This window comes from Mytilus trossulus, chromosome 11 (genome assembly GCF_036588685.1).
Source record: "Mytilus trossulus isolate FHL-02 chromosome 11, PNRI_Mtr1.1.1.hap1, whole genome shotgun sequence".
Lineage (NCBI taxonomy): Eukaryota > Metazoa > Mollusca > Bivalvia > Mytilida > Mytilidae > Mytilus > Mytilus trossulus.
In genome coordinates this window covers 57099163-57122408 of record NC_086383.1, presented here as the reverse complement: position 1 = coordinate 57122408, position 23246 = coordinate 57099163, and the positions used below count along the sequence as shown (strand labels likewise).

Here is a 23246-nt window from a genome sequence, read left to right as displayed (position 1 = left end):
AAATGTTAGTTGAACAACACCTGATATTTTGAGTATTGCAAATAAAAGAGACCCATGTTTTATATGTACAAATATCTATTGGTCAACAACCCGTTTGTGCACAAATGTCAATAAGCAACAACCCTTTCTCATGTAACTTGTTTATGTCATAAGCATTTTAAGAATAGCTCCCAAATTGTGTTTTGATATGAGGTTTTATCAAAGTCCAATAAATAACCTTATATCTGATCATTGGAAAAATCTCTAGTTCAGCATGTAATAGGTAACTTAGAATGATTCAAATTCCTCAATTAAGGGAATATATAAAAAAAGGAGATGTGGTTTGATTGCCAATGAGACAACTATCCACAAAAGACCAAAATGACATTAACAACTATACATGTATAGGTCATCGTAGTGAATAGTTATAAAATGATCATAATGTATTTCGCTTCATGTCTGAGCCTTTAAGAGCTTACTTTACTGTATGGATTTGCTCATTGTAGAATTCTTTATGTTAACCTATAGTTGTTAACATTCTCATTCTTTTTCTCTATTGGATAGTTGTTTCATAGGCAGACAAATGACATCTTTTTATTTTTCCATAGATTTGATGAATGATTTGTAAAAAGATAATCTACCAAAACCACATAAAAGTAACCACACAGATATACACTGTAACAGAATGATTATAAAATAATTGAATCCACAAATAGATAGTTAAACATATACAAGTTAAACATGACGAAACTTGTCTTCTAAGAAAATATAAGTATGTTGATTGACAGATCTTTTAATTTTTTTTCATGTATTATATAATGAGAGGGGGTAGGAGGGGTCCTGATCCCGAAATCCCGGGCTTAAAAACATGAGATCCCGAGGTCCTGAAAGTCGATAAAAAGAATTCCCTGATCCCGAAAGGGTCAATCCCGAAATCCCAAGCTTAACATCAGATCCCGGAGTCCCAATAAAAGTCCCCTCTATAATGCATAGGCCTAAATTGTTGCTGAATGGTCTGTATTTCGTTTCAGCAATCATATTAGCCTGTCAACACTGAGGTTGTAAGTTCAAACAGTCTTGTTACCCGTTGTGTTCAACTCTGATCTTAAATAATTTATTGCCAGTTTTCCTCCCAAAGGTCTTCGTTCATTTTAATTGGCACCATAATATATAATCCAAGAGATCTGAAAGTGACATTAAACATTAACAATCAATCAATCAATCATATATATACATATGTGGAGGATAATTTTGGTTAATTTATAATAATGATAGTAATGATTAGATATAGGAAGATGTGGTGTGAGTGCCAATGAGACAACTCTCCATCCAAGTAACAATTTAAAAAGTAAACCATTATAGGTTTAATTAATCTAATCTGTTGTTATGATACCAAGATTAAAATTGAGAATGAAAATGGTGAATGTGTCGAAGAGACAACAACCCGACCAAATAAAAAACAACAGCAGAAGGTCACCAACAGGTCTTCAATGTAGGGAGAAATTCCCGCACCCGGAGGCGTCCTTCAGCTGGCCCCTTGTTATTGTATACATAAATATTAGAATAGTCTGAAACAAATTCTTATGTAAGGAAACAGCAGTGTATTTCAGAAGCATCCTCTTAAAAAAAATTATTCTAAATTTGTTATTATAAGTTATCATATTTGATATAAGAAAAGAATTCTTTGAACAAAATAAACTTCCGTAAGGTTTTATCTTTCAAAAAACATCCTAGTTGTTTATTAGACTTATTTAATTTTCTCTATGAAAAAGAATGTTTACGCTAATTTTAGCAAAATATCTAAAACATTGATTAACCATTTTTTTGTAAGAAAAAATTAATAAAACCATTTCTCACATTTAACTCATCTATAATTCCCATTTAGAGCCTCACAACATAGTCAATACTATGTTGAGAGCCCTTCCAAAATTATCCAATTAAATTTCTGTAACTATGGCATTGTGCAAATTAAGCTCCGCCCACTAATCACAGCTGTGTAACTCATAAATAATCCACACACAGTGTGAAGGTCATCTGGCTTTTAATGGCTGACACAGAAGAAGCATGCTGCAGCAATGTAGACAATCTTAATTTCTAAAGTTATTTAAAAACATGGTAAGAGGAATGCATTGTATTGTATTGTGTGTATTGGTCATGTTTACCTGTGTAATTGATTACATTGTGAAATTTACACCTGTAGTATTTTTGTCAATATCATAACACAGATTAGATCTTGTAATATTGTGTTTATAAATAGACACTAGACTTGTTATTATGAGAAGGAATATATGTATAGTGTATAGTTATGAAAGGTATCTGTTTTACTGATGTGTATTATGTATCATTCTATATTAATTATTGCGAATTAATTAAGCTCGTTATTTCAATAGTTTATAAATTCTGTCTATATATGTTAAATAATTTATTTATTTGAAGTCACTTTTTGATTTATTTGTTCTGTCAGAGAGAGCTGTATTCTTTGCACATGTTGCATTATACATCCTTGTTTACAAAAAAATATTTATCTGATAAACATTTATAAAGTATTTTAACTTCCATTAATCTTTGTGAAAATGGTGAAGGAATTCAAAAAAACTTATCCAAGGAGTGCAAAAGTATATATAGCAATAATATTTTACCTTCATCATTATTAAATTGATAGTTGATTTACAATGTATGATTATAGCAGAGACTTTTAACATGTTTAATACATAGACTAGAATTACTTGTCATTGAATATTATGAGGTCATCATAGATTCCAGGATTAAATTTTGCAGACATATTGTATTAATGTACGTACTTTCTGCTGATTGGAAAAAAAGTTCTAATACGAGTCATAGTATTTTTTTGATATAGAGGTTTTGCATTTATATTGATGTTTGAACTAAATGTAATGTAATGCGCAAAAATCATTCTGTGTGGTTTTAAAAAAAGACAAATTAATTGACCACATTTTAAATCAGGGCTGTTGATGGTGGTGATTGAGGAATGTTTAATTGTGGATAGTTATGAAGGGACAACCCGTGGTAAAATCACAATATATATCAAGCCCCCATGAATCATTTCGATTCTAATAAGACAAATACAGCAATTGCTTTGGATTGAGCGCTCTAGGTGAAGGCATTATTTGCACTTCCCTTAAATGACCGCACTGTTAAATTGATGCAATAGAAAGGGAGCAAACTGAATTAGTGACAAGCTTAAACTATTTACAATAACGTATTTAGATAAGTTTAGATGAATATAAATAATAAATTTACTTATCGCTATTTTGTGCATTTTTCCTTTGATCTTTTTTTGTGATAATTTTCATATCATGCTTCTCGCTTGATATGGAAAAATTATCACTAGAAACCAAGGAGGCCACTTGGTGTTGTTAACGAAATTGACATTGAAATTGACAACGTCGTCATAGGTAAAATAGCAATAAACAGATTATCATTGGTCATCTCAACTCGCTTGCTTTTCTCACTTTCGCTGTACCAGCTCAAGCGAGAAAATCAATCTCGTTGAGATAATCAACGATAATCTATAATTATATGTCTTATATTTAAAACAAAATGGCTTATAACACATTTTAGCATTGTTTATTTACGTCCTTCGTTGTTATGATGATTTTCGGTTTCACAGTAAAATACCTATACTCTGACATCATCGTTTTATAACGTTGAGTAGCTCATTCATATACAAACACATGATGTTAGAGTACAATCGGAACAGCCCAACCAATATATTCATATTTTACCACGGGGGAACTCAAAGTGTTTGAAGGACGTCTTGTTAGAATCCAGATTAATATATCAAAGCGTTTATCTAGGTTTGTTTTCTATAACATTCTTATGATGTAGCTTGTTTTACCAGTTTGTCTTTGATTTCAATTGTCAACTTATTGTAATCAGTTTTCAATTCGCTTACTCCTTGTTCATTTCATAAGATTGGTTATAATTAGGGGAGAAAGACTTAAAAGTAAAAAAAATTAGCAGATTATTTTGTGGACATCTGTCAATATTTTGAACAGTTTTATATGACTTGGATTGATTCTTTCTTTTTATTAAACAAATTGATTAAAGGAGCATTAACGTATAAACGTATTTACACTTTTGGTATTTAGCTGTATTTTGCCTCAAAATGACCTGAAATCTACCCCAAATCACCATTGATGTTAAGCAACAATCACTTTTAAATTGTGACATCGAATAATTTGAATTATGATGTCAAAGTTTACGGGAACCTGTGTGATTTTACGTAATGGCCGACAAATTTGCATACAAGTGTAAACACGTCTACACAGAAATATAAAAAAATAATGTAAGCTCATTATGAAAAGAAAATAGTTCAAGCTCAAATGATGCAATTTCGCCTAATGACAAGAAATACATTGCCATATTCTGTTTGTGCCTCTCCCACATGTCTCAAGTCACAAGCCTGTAATATAGTGGCTTATTTTTTGCTGTAGTCATCTTTGTTTTATAACTGCTTGGTATCCACTTAAGTGGGGGTTCAATAAGTGAGGCCCCTCATGGGGGGGGTTCTTGTAATCACATAATCACCATTTTTTTGCCAATATAATCACATAATCATTAAATATTTGCTTATCTTTTGTAATCAAATAATCATAAACTAAAAATACAGTCCTAGGTAATCAAATAATCATGAAATATTTGGCTTAATAATCAAATAATCATTAAAAAAACGGCCAAGTAATCACATAATCAAAAACCCCATGAGGGCCCTCATAAGTTTTAACCTTGTCTATTTGTATATCCCTAAGTCTTAAAATCGGTTTCTGTAAAGATCGCGATTTAATTTTGGTGGGGTCACATTTACCTTTCTAAAGAGTTATGTCCCTTTACAAATGAAAAATTGCTGACGATTATGTTTCCATTCTCTTACTTAAGTTTGCCTCAACCAAATGTTCTAAAATTTATACACAAATCTGTTTGAATTATTGTACATTTGCTATATGTCTGGGACTTTTATATGATGTTATGCAGTAATGGTATTGCTAACTGTTGAGACCCATTGTAAGGAAATGTAATTGCTAATTTCTACATCATTTGGTCTCTGGTGGAAAGACAGTATGTTTCATTGGCAATCATACCACATCTTCTTCTTTTTATACTATCCCCAAATGACCCCAAAAAATTAAGAATATAACAAGCACTGATTTATGAATTGATTTTAATTTATTGATGTGATACATGTATAACATGATAATGAGTCATAAATGCGAATTATCAGTTATGACAATAAAATTTGATTTCAATTTGTCTGTATTTTTATTAGGCATCTTGTATGATTAATTGACATTGAATTATAAAATGATAAACTACAGATTGCATGCTGCAGAGCTTTTAAATGAGTTTATAAAAGCCATGATTGTTTTCAATTGTTATTTGATAATGAAATTCAATAAATTACATGGTGTGTTGAAACCTAGAAAGAGGGGGGGACTATCATATTAACATTTAGAGATTGAATAATTTCTCTCCTTGTACTAAAAATTTTCCAAGAAAAAAAAACCCACAATTGGAATAAATAATTTTCTATGTATATATATTTTACAATAGACTATTTTCATATTACAGACTTTTGACTCTGATGTTTATATTTTTCAACAGGTTACCTACAACATCCTGGTATCAAGTCAAGTTTAGAGCAACGTAAAGAAGTAACATTAAGCTTTTATTTAATCTGTACAATTCTTGGGGAAATACACTGCTTCATATTTTCTTTAAACCACAAAGTAATCGGAAAAAAGTAAAATTTCCCCTCAAATTACACTGACTCAATGTTTGATTTTACTTATTATGACTGCTCTTAATTGACTGAGTACCAGGATGTCGTAGGTAACCAGTCAAAACATAATATAAACCAGAGTCAAAAGTAGGTAATGAAAATAATCTATTAGAATATTAGACCATGTGACTTAGACTTGCTACAAATCCCTTTCTTTAATATATATTTCTTTTTTACTAATTTGTATGTTTACCGAACATTTGATTATAACCTTTGTCATTTTTGCAGTTTACCATGATGTTTACTGCAAATTGAAAATCTTGAAATCTAATCACCTTGAAATGGGCTAGAAATGGCTTAATGCGAAAAAAAGTACTGTTGATTCATTGTTATTCGTTGGCTTACAATTTTCGTGCTTTCGTGGGAGCCTTGGCTCACACCAAACAACAATCTATAAAGGGCCCCAAAATTACTAGTGTAAAACCATTCAAACGGGAAAACCAATGGTCATAAGCACTCATACCACATCTTCTTTTATCTATTAATTATAAATATGACAAATTGAACATATTTTGTTCTCTTTTTCAGGAAGCTAGAAGATTGAAAATGAGTTCAAGGGAGTCATCTGCTAGTAGAGGTATGACATTAATAGAAGAATTGATACAGTTTTGGGAACGGCCATGAGAAAATATTTTGTGCTTCCTAGAATAGGGTTGAGTTCAATATTGTAGCAGCTACATTTGTAGCAGCTATGTAGCTGCTATCTATATCTATGTAACAGCTAGTCTATAGCTACACGTTCAACAGTTAAAATCTACTTAGCACTACGTAGCTGCTACAATATTGAAGGGTCAATAGGTCAAAAAGAGATGAAATTTCCAAATCTTTTTACATTTGAAATTGAAGCATCTTATTTTTTATTTGAGACAGTAGACATAGAGAGCATTTACAACATGTTCAGATTATTGTTCAAATGAGAGATTTTTCTTAGTACAAATTAAAAAAAAATAGCATTATGTGAACAAGTAATGAAAAATTGCTTAAATATCTTCTAGTCATTTGAACCCTGATGGACTTATGTTTTTACATGGCTTCATTGGGAATCATACTTCATCTCAGGGGCGGATCCAGCTTTTTTAAAAATGGGGTTGGCTCCCAGGATAAAGTGGGGTTCCAACCATAAGTCCCCATTTAAATGCATTGATCATCCAAAAGAAGGGGCCCCTCATCCCTGTGGATTCACCACTGCATCTCCTAATTTTTATGACTATTGGTAAATTCAAGCTATTTTCTCCGTACATATATAGACGAATTTTGAATTGTGCAATTTTCTGTGAATAATGAGTTTTTTTCCAAGGTCACCATGCTGATGTGATTACGTCACAGTAAGAACAGATTATTCACAGGTTATATATTTCACTTGAAAATGTAGTTTGTGCAAAATCTCCCACTCAGGTGTCATAGAGCTGAGTGGGACATCTCCCTCTTTCAAGGTAATGACGTTGCTTACAGTATTTGACCTTCGGTCAACTTATGCAGCTCAAGTTAGTTGTATAAAACTTTGAATTTACATGTCAGAGGTAAATATGCAGCATTTGTGATGAATTGTATAATTATTTTTTTTGGCTAATAATTTGATATTTGTTTTGTTCTACAATACCCTGTACTGTTACAGCTTATATTCCTGAGAGTAAACAAAGGACAAGAAATATCCCTATTAGGTGTGCCAATTCAATTGGAGGACAAGAAAACAATTTTAATTTTAAGTATTAAAATATAAAAAGGGGATTCAGTCAAAACCATTGTGTTCTTTTCAAGAAATATCAGGATGTATTGTAACTGGATAAATGGGAATTTTTGTTACACATTTTAGAAATATTTTATCAAAAACTTTATGAATAGGACAACATTTTATGGACATGTTTCTATTAAATTGACCCAGTATTGCTGAAAGCACACTTTAAATCAACAATGAATAACTCAATACCTTTCAATTATAAAAGGTTTCAATTGAAATCTTAATAGTTTTTGGTCAGTTATCATTCCTTTCTATTTACCCTTATTCATAAAATGCATGATGAAATGGCTAGTACAATTAAAATGAAAGAGATTGAAAATTACTTAAAAAAAATATGCTTTTATGGTAAAAACTGACTCAAGGTTGACAATAAAATAGATAAAAGAGATCTTGGGAAAGGGGTGGTAAAAAGGGGTGTCATTCCGAAATTCCAGAAAATATTCCATGATTACAAAAAATGAATCACTTATTCCAAGTCCTGATAATGATAAATGAATGTTTAATTCATGTGAAATTAATAGCCCAAACCCAAAATCTGGCAAAAATAAAGGTATAATCCCAATGTTTGTATAAATGTTAGTTCATATTAGGCAAATTATAAATCAGTTAAAATTCTTCCAATCCATCGTCAAAAAGGATCTACCATTACTATTATTTTTTAAATTTAAGGTAGTGATGTTGGTTGATGCACTGTACTTCAGATACAATTTTTCCAGTATGAGGGGGGGTAGGACCTTTATCGGGACTCCGGCATCAGACTTTTTAAGCTCGGAATTTCGGGATTGACTCTTTCTTTTTTTCGAATTTCGGGACCTCAGGATTTTATGTTTTTAAGCCAGGGATTTTCGGGATTTCGTGTTTTAAGCCTGGGATTTTGGGATCAGGACCCCTCATACCCCAACTCTTATATTTGATGTTCATAAAATGTATCAATTTTCATTTCAAGAATTGTTGTATTTAAATTTATTTACAGGTTGTCTGATTTTAAATTGATAAATTGTGTACCCTACTCCTGAATTAAATATCAATGAAAGAGTAAATATTTGAAGCTAAAGGTCATTGTATGGACTTCAATGGAAGACAAACTCTATATATATAAAGATATCTAATAATCTGCTAAGATTTATTTTGTTTCATCATCGCATCAACACGTACATGTGTACAAAAAAAAAATTCAGAAAAGAGGCGCAAAAAAAAAAAGAACAAAGAATTCTTTGAATCCATAATTATTTATTTTAAACTTTCAGCTACAATTTGATAAAGTTTAATTATGATTTTAAAGATGTATTATTTTTGCGTAGCAAACATTGTTATTTTCCTATATTTGCATCTTTTTACTCTTTCTGGATTACAAAATAAAGTGAATAGACATGATGTTTTGAAAAAAGCAAATGAATTCTAAGATGGTATATAGGTTGGGGACAAAAGCATTTTAATCTTTAAATTTCAGGAAATACATTGTACCACCCTTCAAAACATATTTTATTTTACTTTGCAGTTTACTGTTAACTCACATTATAGTACTTTATATTAATTTCATTTGCTTTCTTATTCAGAACATAGATTATCCACAAAACATATTTATTTTACTTTGCAGTTTACCGTTAACTTACATTATAATATTTTATATTAATTTCATTTGCTTTCTTTTTCAGCACTTAGATAAGAATTTTCTGTTTATAAAATATGTAAAGCTATTTCTTGTTTGCAGAAGAAGAATTGATTAATTTCCCCCACTGGATACCTCTCTACTTCACAACAACATAACTGTGTATTTTATCTCCTTGATAGCAGACTACAGTTTACATTAACTAAGGTCATGTGACTAGAGATCTGCCACTTTAAAATCAGTCACTAGTTATATGTAGCGGTATTTCTGCCTAGAGCTGATAAATCTATTCTTAGCCAGTCGTTTAGGCATGACTTATTAAAGTTCACCAGCCACATAAATAGTGTTGAACATTAAATTTAATTGGAAGACATTGTAGCTTTATTGAAGACCTCAATCTTTAACAGGTGTCATATAATGGCTAGGCTAAGTAAGTGAAAAAGATCAAGAGAAAAACCTTAAATACACACAAACAGATAATCAGATCTTTATGTCAAAGAAACGTTATTGTATCAGCTGACATTATAATACATCAAAACAAAACACTGGCAAAATATTTTCCATAGTGTTACATGTGTGTGGATTGCAAAATGGATGTTTTGAAATGATATATGAATTATTAGTAATTATTTTAATAACTTTAAGACAATGCATAAAATAGTGTTATATATAGCTTTCTCATTTTTAGAAGGAAAGTGACTCCAATTTTTATTGAATCTTCTCAAAATGAGATATATCTCTTTCGACTGATATTATAATCACCTTCACGAGACACATCTTCCAATAATATCTTCAAGTTACAATATGAATTGCGACTTATCTGTAAAACTTATGTTCATTTCATTAAGTCGTAAAATTAAAACAGCTCCAGTTTACATTTAAAGAGGGGGGAGGGATTTGGAGGGGTCCTGATCCCGAAATCCCAGTCTTAAAAACATGAAATCCTGAGGTCTTGAATTTAAAGAAATTTCAATCCTGACATCCCGAAATTCGAAACAAGAATGCATGAATCCCCAAAGGATAAATCCCGAAATCCCGAGCTAGAAAACACAAAATAAATCCTGACATCCCCATAAAGGTCCTGCCCCCCTCTTACAGTAGGTAAAATTGAGAATGGAAATGGGAAATGTGTCAAAGAGACAACAACCCAACTAAATAAAAAAACAACAGCAGAAGGTCACCAACAGGTCTTCAATGTAGCGATGTATTAATCCTTTTGCAAGATAAGATACTTTTTCTTAAGAATTTACAAATCTTCCTAGCCTGAATGATAATAAACATGATATGATTTCTAATAACATGAATAATGCCTAAAAAGCTGATTGTCATACGTGTACAAAAAAGTGTTCAGTGCTAAAGTTAATAGCTGGTAATTTGCCCTTGATTACTTGCAAAAAATCGGTTGATTCTATAAACCATATTTTATATAAACAATATTTTATCTTTTAGAGACCTTGCATAATGTTTTTTACATACATTCATATATCAAAATTATTTCAATTTGAAGAGACATCTGAAAAATTGTTTTGACAATCAAAAAGAAAATACCATTTATTAAATGACATTAGTACTATCCAAAATGAAATGGTTGATGAGATAAAATATGCTAGCCAAATTCTCAGTTTTATGAAATAAATCCATTCAGGCCAAAGGTTACACAAAGTAAAAACTCAATGTTAAATACATTGTATATTACTATTGATTTTGCTTTGACACATTTACCTGTTATTTATTCTTTGGATAAATGCCACATTCATAAAATGGCCCGATTTATAAACTTGTAGATAATCTGTTATGGTGTTATATTAAAATGTAATGGCAAGTTCATGTACGAATTGGTTTAGGATTAAGGTTCAGAAACTCTTCCAAACAGCACAGTCTTCTGTAGTAATCCTATATTATTTAACCTATGCAAATTTTTGTTACAAGATCCTGTTGATCATTGAAGAAACCAAATCCTCACTGTCAGAGATTTCTACAGTCTCTGCTTAAATGTTAACAACCTGTCCAAACCAAACATGCCTATTTTGTAAGACTATATCTGTGATTTTGACTAACCAAATATTCAGATTATTGAATTTTTTAAATGGTTGCATTTCTGGATTTTTTATGACTTTTTTTACCAAATATACTTGGATAAGATTGCTATGAATTATAATATGAGAAGAAAACAAAATATTTGAACTTAGAATAAATTTAACCAAGCTGCATAAACATACTTCTATTTGTCAATTTACTTCATGCACTAGATAAGGTTCTACTTTCACTTGCAAGAAGTCATCTTTTTGTTTTAATTACAGATGAGCCACAGAAGAGTTTATATCTTGTTGTTTTAGTAAAAGATGAGCCCAGTTTAAAGGTACCTGTTTATAATTCTATTGTTTTTATTACAAATGAGCCCAGCAGAGCCAAGTTAGTAGGTACCAGTTAATAACTTATTGTTTTATTACAGATTAGCCCAGCAGAGCCGAGTTAGTAGGTACCAGTTAAAAACTTATTGTTTTATTACAGATGAGCCCATCAGAGCCGAGTTAGTAGGTACCAGTTAATAACTTATTGTTTAATTACAGATGAGCCCAGCAGAGCTGAGTTAAAAGGTACCAGTTAATAACTTATTGTTTTTATTACAGATGAGCCCAGTTCAAAGGTACCAGTTAATAACTTATTGTTTTTTATCACAGATGAGTACAGCAGAGCCGAGTTAGAAGGTACCTGTTAATAACTTCTTGATTTTATTACAGATGAGCCCAGCAGTGCTAAAAGAAGATCAATGGGACTGAGGAAAGATGACAAGACTAAGAATAAAGGTTTGTAAAGTAGATCACCTGATTTTATGGTGTAGGTTGGTGGATATATACCTCAAACCTCCTTTTCTTATTCATACCCTGGGTCCCCAGTCACGCAATGTTCTAAGTAGATCAACTATTATATCACTAGCCTGTCAACATTGAGGTTTTGAGTTCAATTCCCACATGGGTAAGGTGTGCTCAACACCAATCTTAATTCACTGTTTCAAAATCTAATGCATCCTGGGTAATATTTTCAAAAGTTACACCAAAGCGTTTTGATTGGTTAAAAACGTTATAAACAATGGAAATTCAACCAATGACGTAACGATATTTTCACTTTGGGGTACGAACAATGAAATTACCCATGATGCTTTAGATTCTGAAACGGACAATTGACTAGGTTTGTCAGTTTTTTTCTTCCACATGGCTGCAGTTTTCTCTGGTAGACCAATAAAAACTGACCGCCATTAAAAATGCAAATAGTGCTGAAAGTAGCATGAAAAAAAATACCAATCAATCAATTCATATAAGGATTAATACCCCTTAGAATTCATAAATTGATAGCCAACATATCCTTTTATTGATATGATGATTAGCCCATACCTAAACAGATAATAGATAAGCTTAATTCAGAGTTGATAGATTTAAGAAGATTTGGTTTAAGTGCCAATGAGACAAATCTCCATCATTTCAGGGCCCTTTATCATGTTTATAGCTTGTTGTTTGGTGTGAGTTGAGGCTCTTTGTTTAAGATGGAGGCTCAATTTTAAAGGCTGCACTTTGATCTATTATGAGGGGGGATAGGACCTTTATAGGGACCCTGGGATCGGGTGTTTTTAAGCTCCGGATTTCAGGATTAACCCTTTTGGGATCTGGGAATTCTTTTTTTCTGATTTCGGGACATCAGGATTTACTATATTTAAATTCTGGACCTCAGGATTTCGTGTTTTTAAGCCCGGAATTTCAGGATCAGGACCCCTCCTATCCCCGCTCTATAATGATTTACTGTTACAAATTGTGACTTGGATTGAAAGTTGTCTTATTGGCACTCAAACAACATCTTACCTTCTTAAATCTATATGCAGGCTGAAGATAAAAATAATTTGATACTCATTATCTAGGATTCAACATTAAATGTTCAGATTAGCACTGTATTTATTGATTGCTAATCCCATGATGTTGGTAAATTGCTAAAAAAAATATAGGTGTATTTATCACTTGTTAAAAATAACAATGACAGGTCCAAGCAGTACATAACAAAAGAAAGGAAAAAATCGTTTTAGAGGAAAGTACGATTACATGACATTCACTAACCAAAAATTAATGTTTGAATTCTTTTGCAGAACCAGAAGAAGAAAAAGAAGGGAAGGACAGTCGACCAATCAGAACCCGCCTGTCAACAGGAAGTATACATATGAATGGTACAACTACAATAGCTGTAGCTAAAGAGATTGAAAACAATAGTAAACTGTTGACAAAAGGTAAACTACAGTTCTATCATTACTCATCTTTTGTAATATCTGTTTTAGTCATGAATAATATAGTTCAAATTTCCTTGTAAACTGTTGAATAGAACATACAGGTTCATACTTTATGAGCCATTGTCATATTCTGAAGAATGCATCATAAGCTTTATTCTACATCTTAAAGTTAAATATATTCCAATTATAAAAAATCATTAATAATTATCAATGTATATACCTTAACCCTTTCCTCCATTGATTTTTTTTTACATACTTGATTCGCATATGATTTTTCAATAAAATGCTAAAAATATGCTTTAAAGTATAAGGCAGATTTTACAATAAGAAGGAATTATTGTTTTTTTGTATCCATCAAAAAAGCAATTGCTGAAACTGTGAAACAGACTGTGTAATGGAGTAATGCATTATGTTATTGAATAAAATGTGTCTTTCTGAGTAAATAAAAATAAAAATTACTCTGTGCTTGTGTTTTTTGTTAGAATTAGAGGGTTTTCAATTTCAAAATATTGGACATGTAATAGACATCATGACCTACTTTACTGACATCCAGCTTATTTGGGGTGGAATTTTGAAGTATTATTTATAAGTTGAGCCTTATCACATGGACTTATATTTTAATAAAAAGTCTTCTTTTGTGTTTTAATCATAACTTTAAGGCAGATTTTTATTGGTAAAGGCTAAAAAAGGTAATTTAATAATATTGTTGCTAACGTCACGTCTTTTCCGTCCATTGTGGTATGTCACGATCGCAATTTTCTTGTTGGTTCTCAGACAGGCAATTGTAGTTATTTTTATCCCGGGTTTTATAAATAATTGAAAATAGCAATCATATTAAATTTGGATGACGTAAGGGGGTCAAAGGACTTGAGGAATCAATATCATTGGCTGTTTTATTTTTTGCGAACGTTACTACTTGAGGTTTCCATCCAAATCAGTGTCACGTGAGCAACATATATTTAGATCTGTAACTCTCCTGTATAGGAGTTACGATATCGCCCTTTGCAGAATTAGATTCGGAGTCAGTTCCTTCACATGATGGGGTAGCAAAGAAGGTTAGTTGTATGTAATATCGTTACAAGAGGACCTTAAATGTATTCCGTCCATCAAAAAGACGTTCGCAACAAAACGTAATGTCATGATAGTAGATGTTGCTAATGTTACTATTACGAATTGGTTTCATGTGTATTCATTTGATATAAAGTACACCTGCAAATGACATTCTGTATATTTAGAAATTCTAAACCAGACTGTACAATTTTATTACTCCAGGCATATATTAAACATCACTGTGTGCATACATTTTAACTTTTAAAGATGTTGTTGCTCATGTTACATGTCCAAATGTCGCTAACATTACTTATTTTTGTCTCCGTCACGTTAGCAACATGAAAGTAGGAGACAAATCACAATACTGTAAAATCTGCCATAAACAAATTGCGAAAAACAAATATTTCATCAAATAAATTTTAGTCAGATATTCTTATGAATATCCTTTTCATATTGGATACAAATTTCTTTAAGTCTGAAGCAGACAATTTGTTGCCAGAGTTTCAACTGAGGTACTACACAGGCGTCATTATGGAGTAAAGGGGGTGGCGTCAAAAGGCGTCACTATGGAGGAAATAAAAACATCAGAGGACAAAAAAATAAATAGATGTCAGAGAAATACTCATTTTGTCCATACCATGGAAAGATTCAGGATTTTTGAAAAAGGGGGATGGTGGTTACTGTTCCGAAGATATGCATTTGACAGAACTTTTTGACAAGTTTTTACAATCATTATGGGTCAAAGTCCAAATTCAGAGTGAACTGTCCTTGGTAAATGAAAAAGCAAAAACTTTTTTTTAATCAAAGGAGAGATAAACTCTCTTCGCCCTAATCAACAACTGCATGGAATGTTGCTGTACTGATTGTTTTTTTGTCTGCAAGTATTAGTTCTTTTTATCTAACTGGTCTTTTAAAATGTGGTTGTAGATTCTCCATGTGGTGTGAATAATAGGAAGAAGAAATTACCATTGATAGAACCTCCTAATTTAGGAACACCACCTCCTAAAAAGAGAAAGATAGGAAGAAATGATGGGACAGGAGAGGTAATTTATTTATCTATTATTTTAAATTGCTTTTTCTGCCCCTGCCGTAGCAGAGGCTGCATTTAGTGTTATCCATGTTGTTCCATAAATCTGTTTGTGCCAAGGTTGCTATAAGTGGTGTTAAGACACCTAAAACAAACATATTTCAAGAAAAACATGTTTTTTTCAATTTTTATGCAAAACTGTGAATTTTACATGTATTAATTTATCTATTTTTTCCCAGGACAACAGAAATGATTACTTTTGTTGGCTGTGTAACAAGGAAGGGACTGTGGTATGCTGTGAACTGTGTCCCAGGGTCTACCATACTAGATGTCTGGACCTCGATTCAGATCTACCCAAGGAATGGGTCTGTCCAGAATGTGAGGTGATTAATTAATATTCAATATTAAATTAGTTTTAGTATCAAGCTGTAGAATGAGAATATTGATGATCATTCTAATTGTGTATATAAATGTTCAGTTCCTTACAATAAAGGTGTCAGACCATCAATTAAAAATCCCTATCAGCTTTCTACATGCCAATTTTCACCATACCTTTAAAGCCTTCTAACAAAATAATTGACCTTCAAACAGAGGTACTCCACAAAAAACCCTGGTTTTCTGAAAATCTAAAATTAGTATTCTATGGAGTGCATTAATCCTCAATTTTTAATGCAAACTCATAGACAGGTAAATTTTGGCTCAAAATGATCTAGATATATTTCTCTTTCACCAAAAGTTTCATTTCTTCAAATTTGTTGGTCAGTTTAAGTAAACAAGGACATCAAAAGCACTATTTTGTGTCAGAGTAGGGCTACTTTTACATATGTTCTAAATTGGAGGGAGTAATTGGTGGTCTGACACCTAAAGGAAAAGAAAGGATATGGGGTATCCATCAATGACACAAAATCAGTATATGCAGTAAAAAAACACAATAGCAAAAGAACAGTGCCTTTGTTGATGTTCTTCATCCCAAAAGCACAGTGAGGTCTTCAACACAGAGTTAAAAAAATCATCTCACTGCAAGTTTATGACCTAGCATTTGTTTGAAGGGAGCTGAATTCTCTACTGTGGCCTCACCTGTCATGCATTGTTGTAGCTTGATCTTGTAAATATTGATATTCTTGAAACAAATTTTACAACTTCTAGTATGTATTATTTTTTTAGAAAATAATGAGAGCTGAGTGTGTGGATACCCAGTCTATGGCCATGTCCATGATTACAGTTGATACCCTCTGTTCTCTGTTAGGGTTTGCTTTAGAGAGAATGAAACACCAAGGGGTAAGTAGGTCAATCAAGCAGTATAAATAGGACAATCTAAGAGAAAGTAGGTCAATCAATGAAATCTCATCAATTTACCTTAAAAGATACAGATTATGTATGTCAATCTAAGCAATTATTTATCAGCCTATGTATTTTTAATGGTGCTTTAGTTAATTACACAAATGAAGTATATCTAAGTTGAGGCATATATCTTTGCGGCAACAGTTTATTATCCAAATGATGCAAACTTTTGTAAGTCGGAACTATTTTTAGTGTATATAATAGTAAAACAAAGGATGTGGAGTATCCATTGATGACACAAAAACAGTTAATACAAAACAAAGCAAAACAAAAAAAAACACTAAAAGCAAAGCAACAGTACTTCTATTGCTGTTTCTTAGAATTAGTATTTGACATAAAACTCACATGGAAGTCTTACTGGGTATTTTTGAATTTTTGAAGTTTTACATTGTCTATTGAACTTTATCTTGACATTCCTGATGTTTAATTTACCTGCTATTATTATCAATCAATAATTCTATTGGGATAACGTCACTTTCTTACATGGCATCAATTGACAATTGATGCTATGGGACATACGCGTAAGCGCAGACCGCATATGACAGATTTTAAATACACGTTTTAACGTTGTTTTCTGTCAGTTTCATTAGGATGGAGATAACAATATTGTTTTTAAATTGAATTCCGTCGGCATCAATTGGGGATTTGATGGTCGCAAATACCTGTTTACTGTCTCAGCTAACGCGTTGCCAGTAAACTTAATTTGCACAATCAAATCCCCAATTGATGCCGTCAGATCTTGAAATACAATACAGTTATCTCCTAAATCTTTATACAAATATCAGTATTAAAAAAAATGTTCAACATGCAAAAGCAATAGATTTTAATTATATCTTTTTACCATTACAGAGTGAGCCCTTTATGATACCTGTTGATCAGTCGTCTGTTTCACATTATTCTGATTACATATTCAATCCTATGGATTTGACCATGATTGAAAAGGTATGTAGCATGTAAGATAATGTTTTATAATATAGAAAAAAGAAGATGTGGTATGATTCCCAATAAGACAAGCCCTGGTGCATCGGACTACTAACACAAAGGTTCCTGGTTCGATTCTCGTCTGGGATGAAAATTTTATGGACTGAATTTTTGGCTCTCCCTTGACATCATTTGCGAGTATGGTCTAGAGGATACGATGATAGTCCATCGGAAGGGGACGATAAATGGCTGAACTGTGTTAAGAGAGAGCCATATCTCTTGCACGTTAAAGGCACCCTTGTAGATTTCGAAAAAGAGCAGGCTAATGCCGCTACAAGGCAGCACTCGCACCTGCAAAGTGGACTGGATTAATATAAGTTGCAAAACTTGTTTCCCAATCCACTATAAATAAAAAATTTAAAACAAGACAACTCTTTGCGAGAGACCTAATAATTCTTATTTCATGAAAAGTTAATTGAAACGGAGAACACCATACATGAAGAAGAAAAAATTGGCCAGAAATTAAGTATTCTATGGAACAAATTGGAATTCAATTTGAAAATTGCGGGTTTTTGCAGTACATTTACTTAAATGTGATAATGATAAATACAGAATTCTTCACATATTTTATTTTTTCCAGAATATAAAGAAAAAGATGTATGGTTGTACTGAGGCTTTCCTGGCAGACGCTAAATGGATTTTACATAACTGCATTATATTTAATGGGAGTATGTCATTTCTTAGTGTATATAGTATATTTTCACGTAAAGACTTAGATTTTTAAGCTGTGTTGTGGGATTGCAATTTTTTCTGCCTTCGATTTGATGGATTTGACAAAGTTAGCCTTCAGAAATTTAATACTTGGTTGTTCATTTAGATTTATAGTTAACCTTTACCTGAAAATTCTAACAAGATTTGATACCATACAAATAACAATCATTCTAATGCAACAACGTTTGTAACGTTCATTTTGATTGGATAACGTCATTTATTTACATTTTATTTGCTATGGGACGTACGCGCAAGCGCAGACAGCATATGACATATTTTAAATGCATGTTTTAACGTTGTTTTCTGTCAGTTTCATTAGAATGGAGATACCAATATTTTATTTTAAGCTCCAACGGCATCAATTTGCGATTGATGGTCGCAAATACCTGTTTTCTGTCTCCATTAACGCATCGCCAGTAAACTTAATTTGCGACTATCAAATCCCCAATTGATGCTGTCGGAGTTTAAAATACAATACAGTTATCTCCTAAATCTACAGTATGTGTAAAATGATTTGTATGACTATATCAAATACCGGTTATATAAAGAAAAAAAATTATAATCCAAAGTTGTTAAGATAAGATTTGGCCTCTTTATACAGAATTATTCCCACTCTGCTAAGAGTATATCAATCATTTCAAAAATCTACTTAAGACTTTAGTAAGAATAAGAGCTTGAAACTATTTAGTTTCAATTTTTTGGTGTCTTAGGGCTGCTATCTAACAAATAATGTTTTCTTACATTTTCAGCCCACCACAAACTGACTGCCAGTGCTAAAATGATCATCAAAATTTGTAAACATGAGGTGAGATTCTTTTTATTTGTATAACTATCTAATTATTTTACATCTAATTATTTTATTTCATTTTAGATTTAATGTCATTACCCCACCACAGTCCTGATTGACATGTGATTAAAACCATTTTTCCAAACTTTTCGTCTTTTAAAAACTCAAATGAAACCTCGAATTAAAAAAAAATATGCATATAATATAAAACAAAATGGATAGTTTTCATTATTAAACTTGTGTACATATTCTTTTTATTGAAGAAAATTCTTTAATTTGTCCACATTTAGAAGAAATTTACTTTTTTTTAATTGCTTGCTTCCAGGAAGCAATTTACTGACCTATTTTCTGTATGCAAGTGACCTTAGTGTGACCCTTCTCATAAAAATCTGGTGATCACAATACCAATGGATCTGTCACTGAAATAAAGTTTTATCTAATTGTACGTGTTATTCACGTGCTCAATATCCATGCTTCTTTGTTGATTGTTTACAACATATATAAGGTGACAACAGTAAACTACATCTTCAAAACACGACAATTAATGAACTGCCATATTTTCACATCATAACAGACAGAAAGAAAAAATATTGACGATTATACGATATGTTTGCGTAAAAAATGATAAAATCGTGCACAGGAGACATATATACATACATTGGTTCATGTATTGGATAAACATTATAACAGACAGAAAGAAAAAATATTGACAATTATACGATATGTTTGCGTAAAAAATGATAAAATTGTGCACAGGAGACATATATACATACATTGGTTACGAATTGGATAAACGTTATTTTTCACCAGTCACTCGTTTCATATGACTTTAAACTTTTCTTCAATCTGATTTTTGTTTCGGGGCATTGCATAGTTATCATGGTCATAGGTATTTGTTTATTGTTGAAAGCTGTATGTTGACCTTTAATTTTGTGTTTTGTTTGGTTGCTGTCTCATTGGGTATTCACCATATCTCTTTAAAACTTGTATGTTATTTACCATTCTATCTAACAAGTTAGAAAAAAACATGTATTTGATTCAAATACAATAACAAAATATTACTAATATGGAACTACACGAACTATGCTTTTTCAAATCTATGAATTTAAAAGAATTTATGTATAAATCTATTCCAAGACAACTTATTAAAATGACATTGTATAAACATATTAAAACTTCTTATTTTATTTGATTTCAGATGGCTGAGATAGAACTATGTCCAGATTGTTACTGGAATTCATGTGTTCGCAAAAATGATGAGTGGTTCACAGAACTTTGTGTAAGATTTTATTTTACAGAAGAAAGATTAAAAAAAGGATACAAATGTAGTCGAGATTACAATTTCTTGATATACCTAGAAATGATTGAACTTATTGTGCTCTTTTTGCTATTAATCATCTTCTAAAAAGTAAATGAAATGAAAGAACTCAGGCCTTTCAAAAAAATATAAATGGCTCCTGTTGAGAACTTGGGTGATTCACTTTGAATTCATCAATAATGATGACATATACTTTTAATGCGCTAATCAAACGTCCTTATCAAATAATTTAAAGCGGTTTATAGTTAAAGTGTTAATTTTTGTTAGATCAAAGTTGTTCTACAAGTTTATTTTATGATTTTATCCGGCTTCCTCCAACAACAAAAGCTGACCACCATGATATATTGTCAGTAGTGCTAAGAGTGGCATAACAAACCCACAATCAATGAATTAAATTGATGAGGAGTTGAGTGATAAAAATGAATCAATTTTTTGTAACGGAAGACAACTTGTACTGATAATTTGTATATTTTCTTTTATAGAGAAGTCCTCACAGTCTAGTCTGGGCCAAGTTAAAAGGTTACCCATTTTGGCCTGCCAAGGTAAGATCATGTGGGCCAAACAAAAACAAAAATATTTTGAGGATAAAAAGTATTATAGTAGGAAAAACAATATTTAGAAATACAAAGATGATAGAAAAAAAAAGAAGTGAAAATGATAATTATTACAAGACTACAAAAATGCCACTAATAAGATCTACAAATAGTACACATAACTACCTGCAAGTAAGGAAATCAATTACAGCTGATTTCAATGAGTGTGTAAGCAATGGTAATATCTTTGGTTAGCTTGCTTGCTAGCTGAACCATGAAGTCATTGGTAGGTTAGGTAAACTACCCTCCTTTATGAGTAGACTAGTCTGACAGATGACTAATCTATCTGTCTGTAGGACTACAGGGGCGGATGCAGGAATTTTCGAAAGGGGGGGTGCTAACCTAGGGCAAAGGGGGGGTGCAAAACATATGTTCCGATACAAATGCATTGATCGGCAAAAAAAAAGGGGGGGTGCGCACCCCCGGAACCCCCCCTCTGGATCCGCCAATGGACTAGGCTACTTTGATTTCCTGTGATTTGGGTAAACAAAACTAATCCCGGAAATGAGTCCGGAATTGTTCGTTTTAGTATTGTCGCATTACATCCGGTTTGAATCTTGACTTCAGAATCGAAAGAAATGTAAGTGATAACTGAGAATATTATCGTTTTGAGTCATTAAAATCATTTTATTTTTAAACTGTTGCCTTCTCTTAATTGCTCTTGATCGATTTTTGGAAAATGATAGGACAAATCATGAAGCAAATGCGATGCAACAGTGAAACAAGTTTGTTGATGCTACGAACATGACGATCGAGTATGAGCATACTCATAGTGAGTCTCATGCAGTGATGTGATTTTGACAATCATTTTTTTGAAAAGGGGCAACAACTTTTAAGTTGTATGAAAATGACCGAAATTAGGTGAAAAAATTTCTGGATCCTTGTACCTTACCTAATAATGACTTCATGGTTCAGATAGCAAGCAAGCTAACCAAAGATATTACCTTTAGCTTCACCGTCATTGAAATCGGCTGTTATACTAATAATGCCATATGTTTTAACCCGACTAGTGATTCTGGCTCTTTGGAGCCTCTTGATTTAATTATAATTCATGTATGCAAATTAACATTTCAGGTCTTACGTGAAGTAGAAGGTCAGGTTGATGTTCGTTTCTTTGGAGCTCATGATAGGTGTGTAAAAGATCATATGATGTGGTGAAAAAGCTATCTAGCTACACAAGTGAACACAAAACAGCCATTTAGAGATACAATACTTTGAATTGCAGATTAAATGTCAAATATACGGTCTTTATCATGGGGGCAAAATTCTAGAAAATATAACACATATGATTTTTGGGACAATTTTAGGCTATTTGTAATCAATACATCAAGCTTCAGCCATTTTGTAAAAAGAATGCCTTATCAAAATCTTGTGTGTAAAATTTTGGTATTGATTTATCTGAAGTTTCTCAATTGTTCACGATTTACAAATGATTTGCATTGTAATTTTTTTTTAAATACTTTGTTTAGACTGCTACTAGTTATTGTTTTGCCTGTGTCGAATGTACCAAAAGAGAGACATAGCATAGACATAAACATAGGTCATTCTTATACAGTACAATCACAAAGGTCATTCTTCTACAGTACAATCACAAAAGAAATAACAGTAGTGGATCTTTTGAGAATTTAGGTTCCACTAAGTGAAAGAAGCCATCTTGAATGAACAAGATTGATAAATGATAAAAAACCAACTGGTCCTAATTTCACATGGATGTAAGAAGATGTGGTATGAGAGCCAATTAGACAACTGCCCATCTGTGTCACAATTTGTAAAATTAAACCATTATAGGTCAAATTACGACCTTCAACACAGAGCCTTGGCTCACTCCAAACAGCAAGCTATATATATTGATAATGTATGTGATATATTTATATTTGCAGATCTTTGTTACCACCATCACAAGTCTTCCTGTTATCAAAGAACATACCAACACCAGCTAAAAATAAAAAAGGGGGATTTGATTACTCAATGCAGGAGTTAGAACTTCATATCCAGAAACTTGAGTAAGTAATTATAAATAAGATGTGGTATGAGTGTCAATG

At 31.9% G+C, this 23246-nt stretch overlaps 1 protein-coding gene across 7 annotated transcripts in view; it reads left to right on the top strand.

Moving 5' to 3' along the window:
• LOC134691339 (MYND-type zinc finger-containing chromatin reader ZMYND8-like) overlaps positions 1-23246 on the top strand; it is a 62708-nt gene that overhangs the window by 26907 nt on the left and 12555 nt on the right. For 4 of the 7 annotated variants that reach the window (XM_063551805.1, XM_063551809.1, XM_063551808.1 and 1 more), the window contains 13 exons: positions 6308-6356; positions 11868-11933; positions 13259-13396; positions 15374-15489; positions 15713-15856; positions 16638-16751; positions 17664-17756; positions 18376-18463; positions 19256-19311; positions 20492-20572; positions 21094-21153; positions 22279-22334; positions 23085-23207. In XM_063551805.1, the coding sequence (XP_063407875.1) occupies positions 6308-6356; positions 11868-11933; positions 13259-13396; positions 15374-15489; positions 15713-15856; positions 16638-16751; positions 17664-17756; positions 18376-18463; positions 19256-19311; positions 20492-20572; positions 21094-21153; positions 22279-22334; positions 23085-23207 (1184 nt within the window). Of the gene's footprint in view, positions 1-1942; positions 2095-2268; positions 2292-6307; positions 6357-9422; positions 9557-11867; positions 11934-13258; positions 13397-15373; positions 15490-15712; positions 15857-16637; positions 16752-17663; positions 17757-18375; positions 18464-19255; positions 19312-20491; positions 20573-21093; positions 21154-22278; positions 22335-23084; positions 23208-23246 lie in introns of those variants that run through there. The other 3 variants (XM_063551807.1, XM_063551810.1, XM_063551811.1) reach the window with 3 other exon arrangements.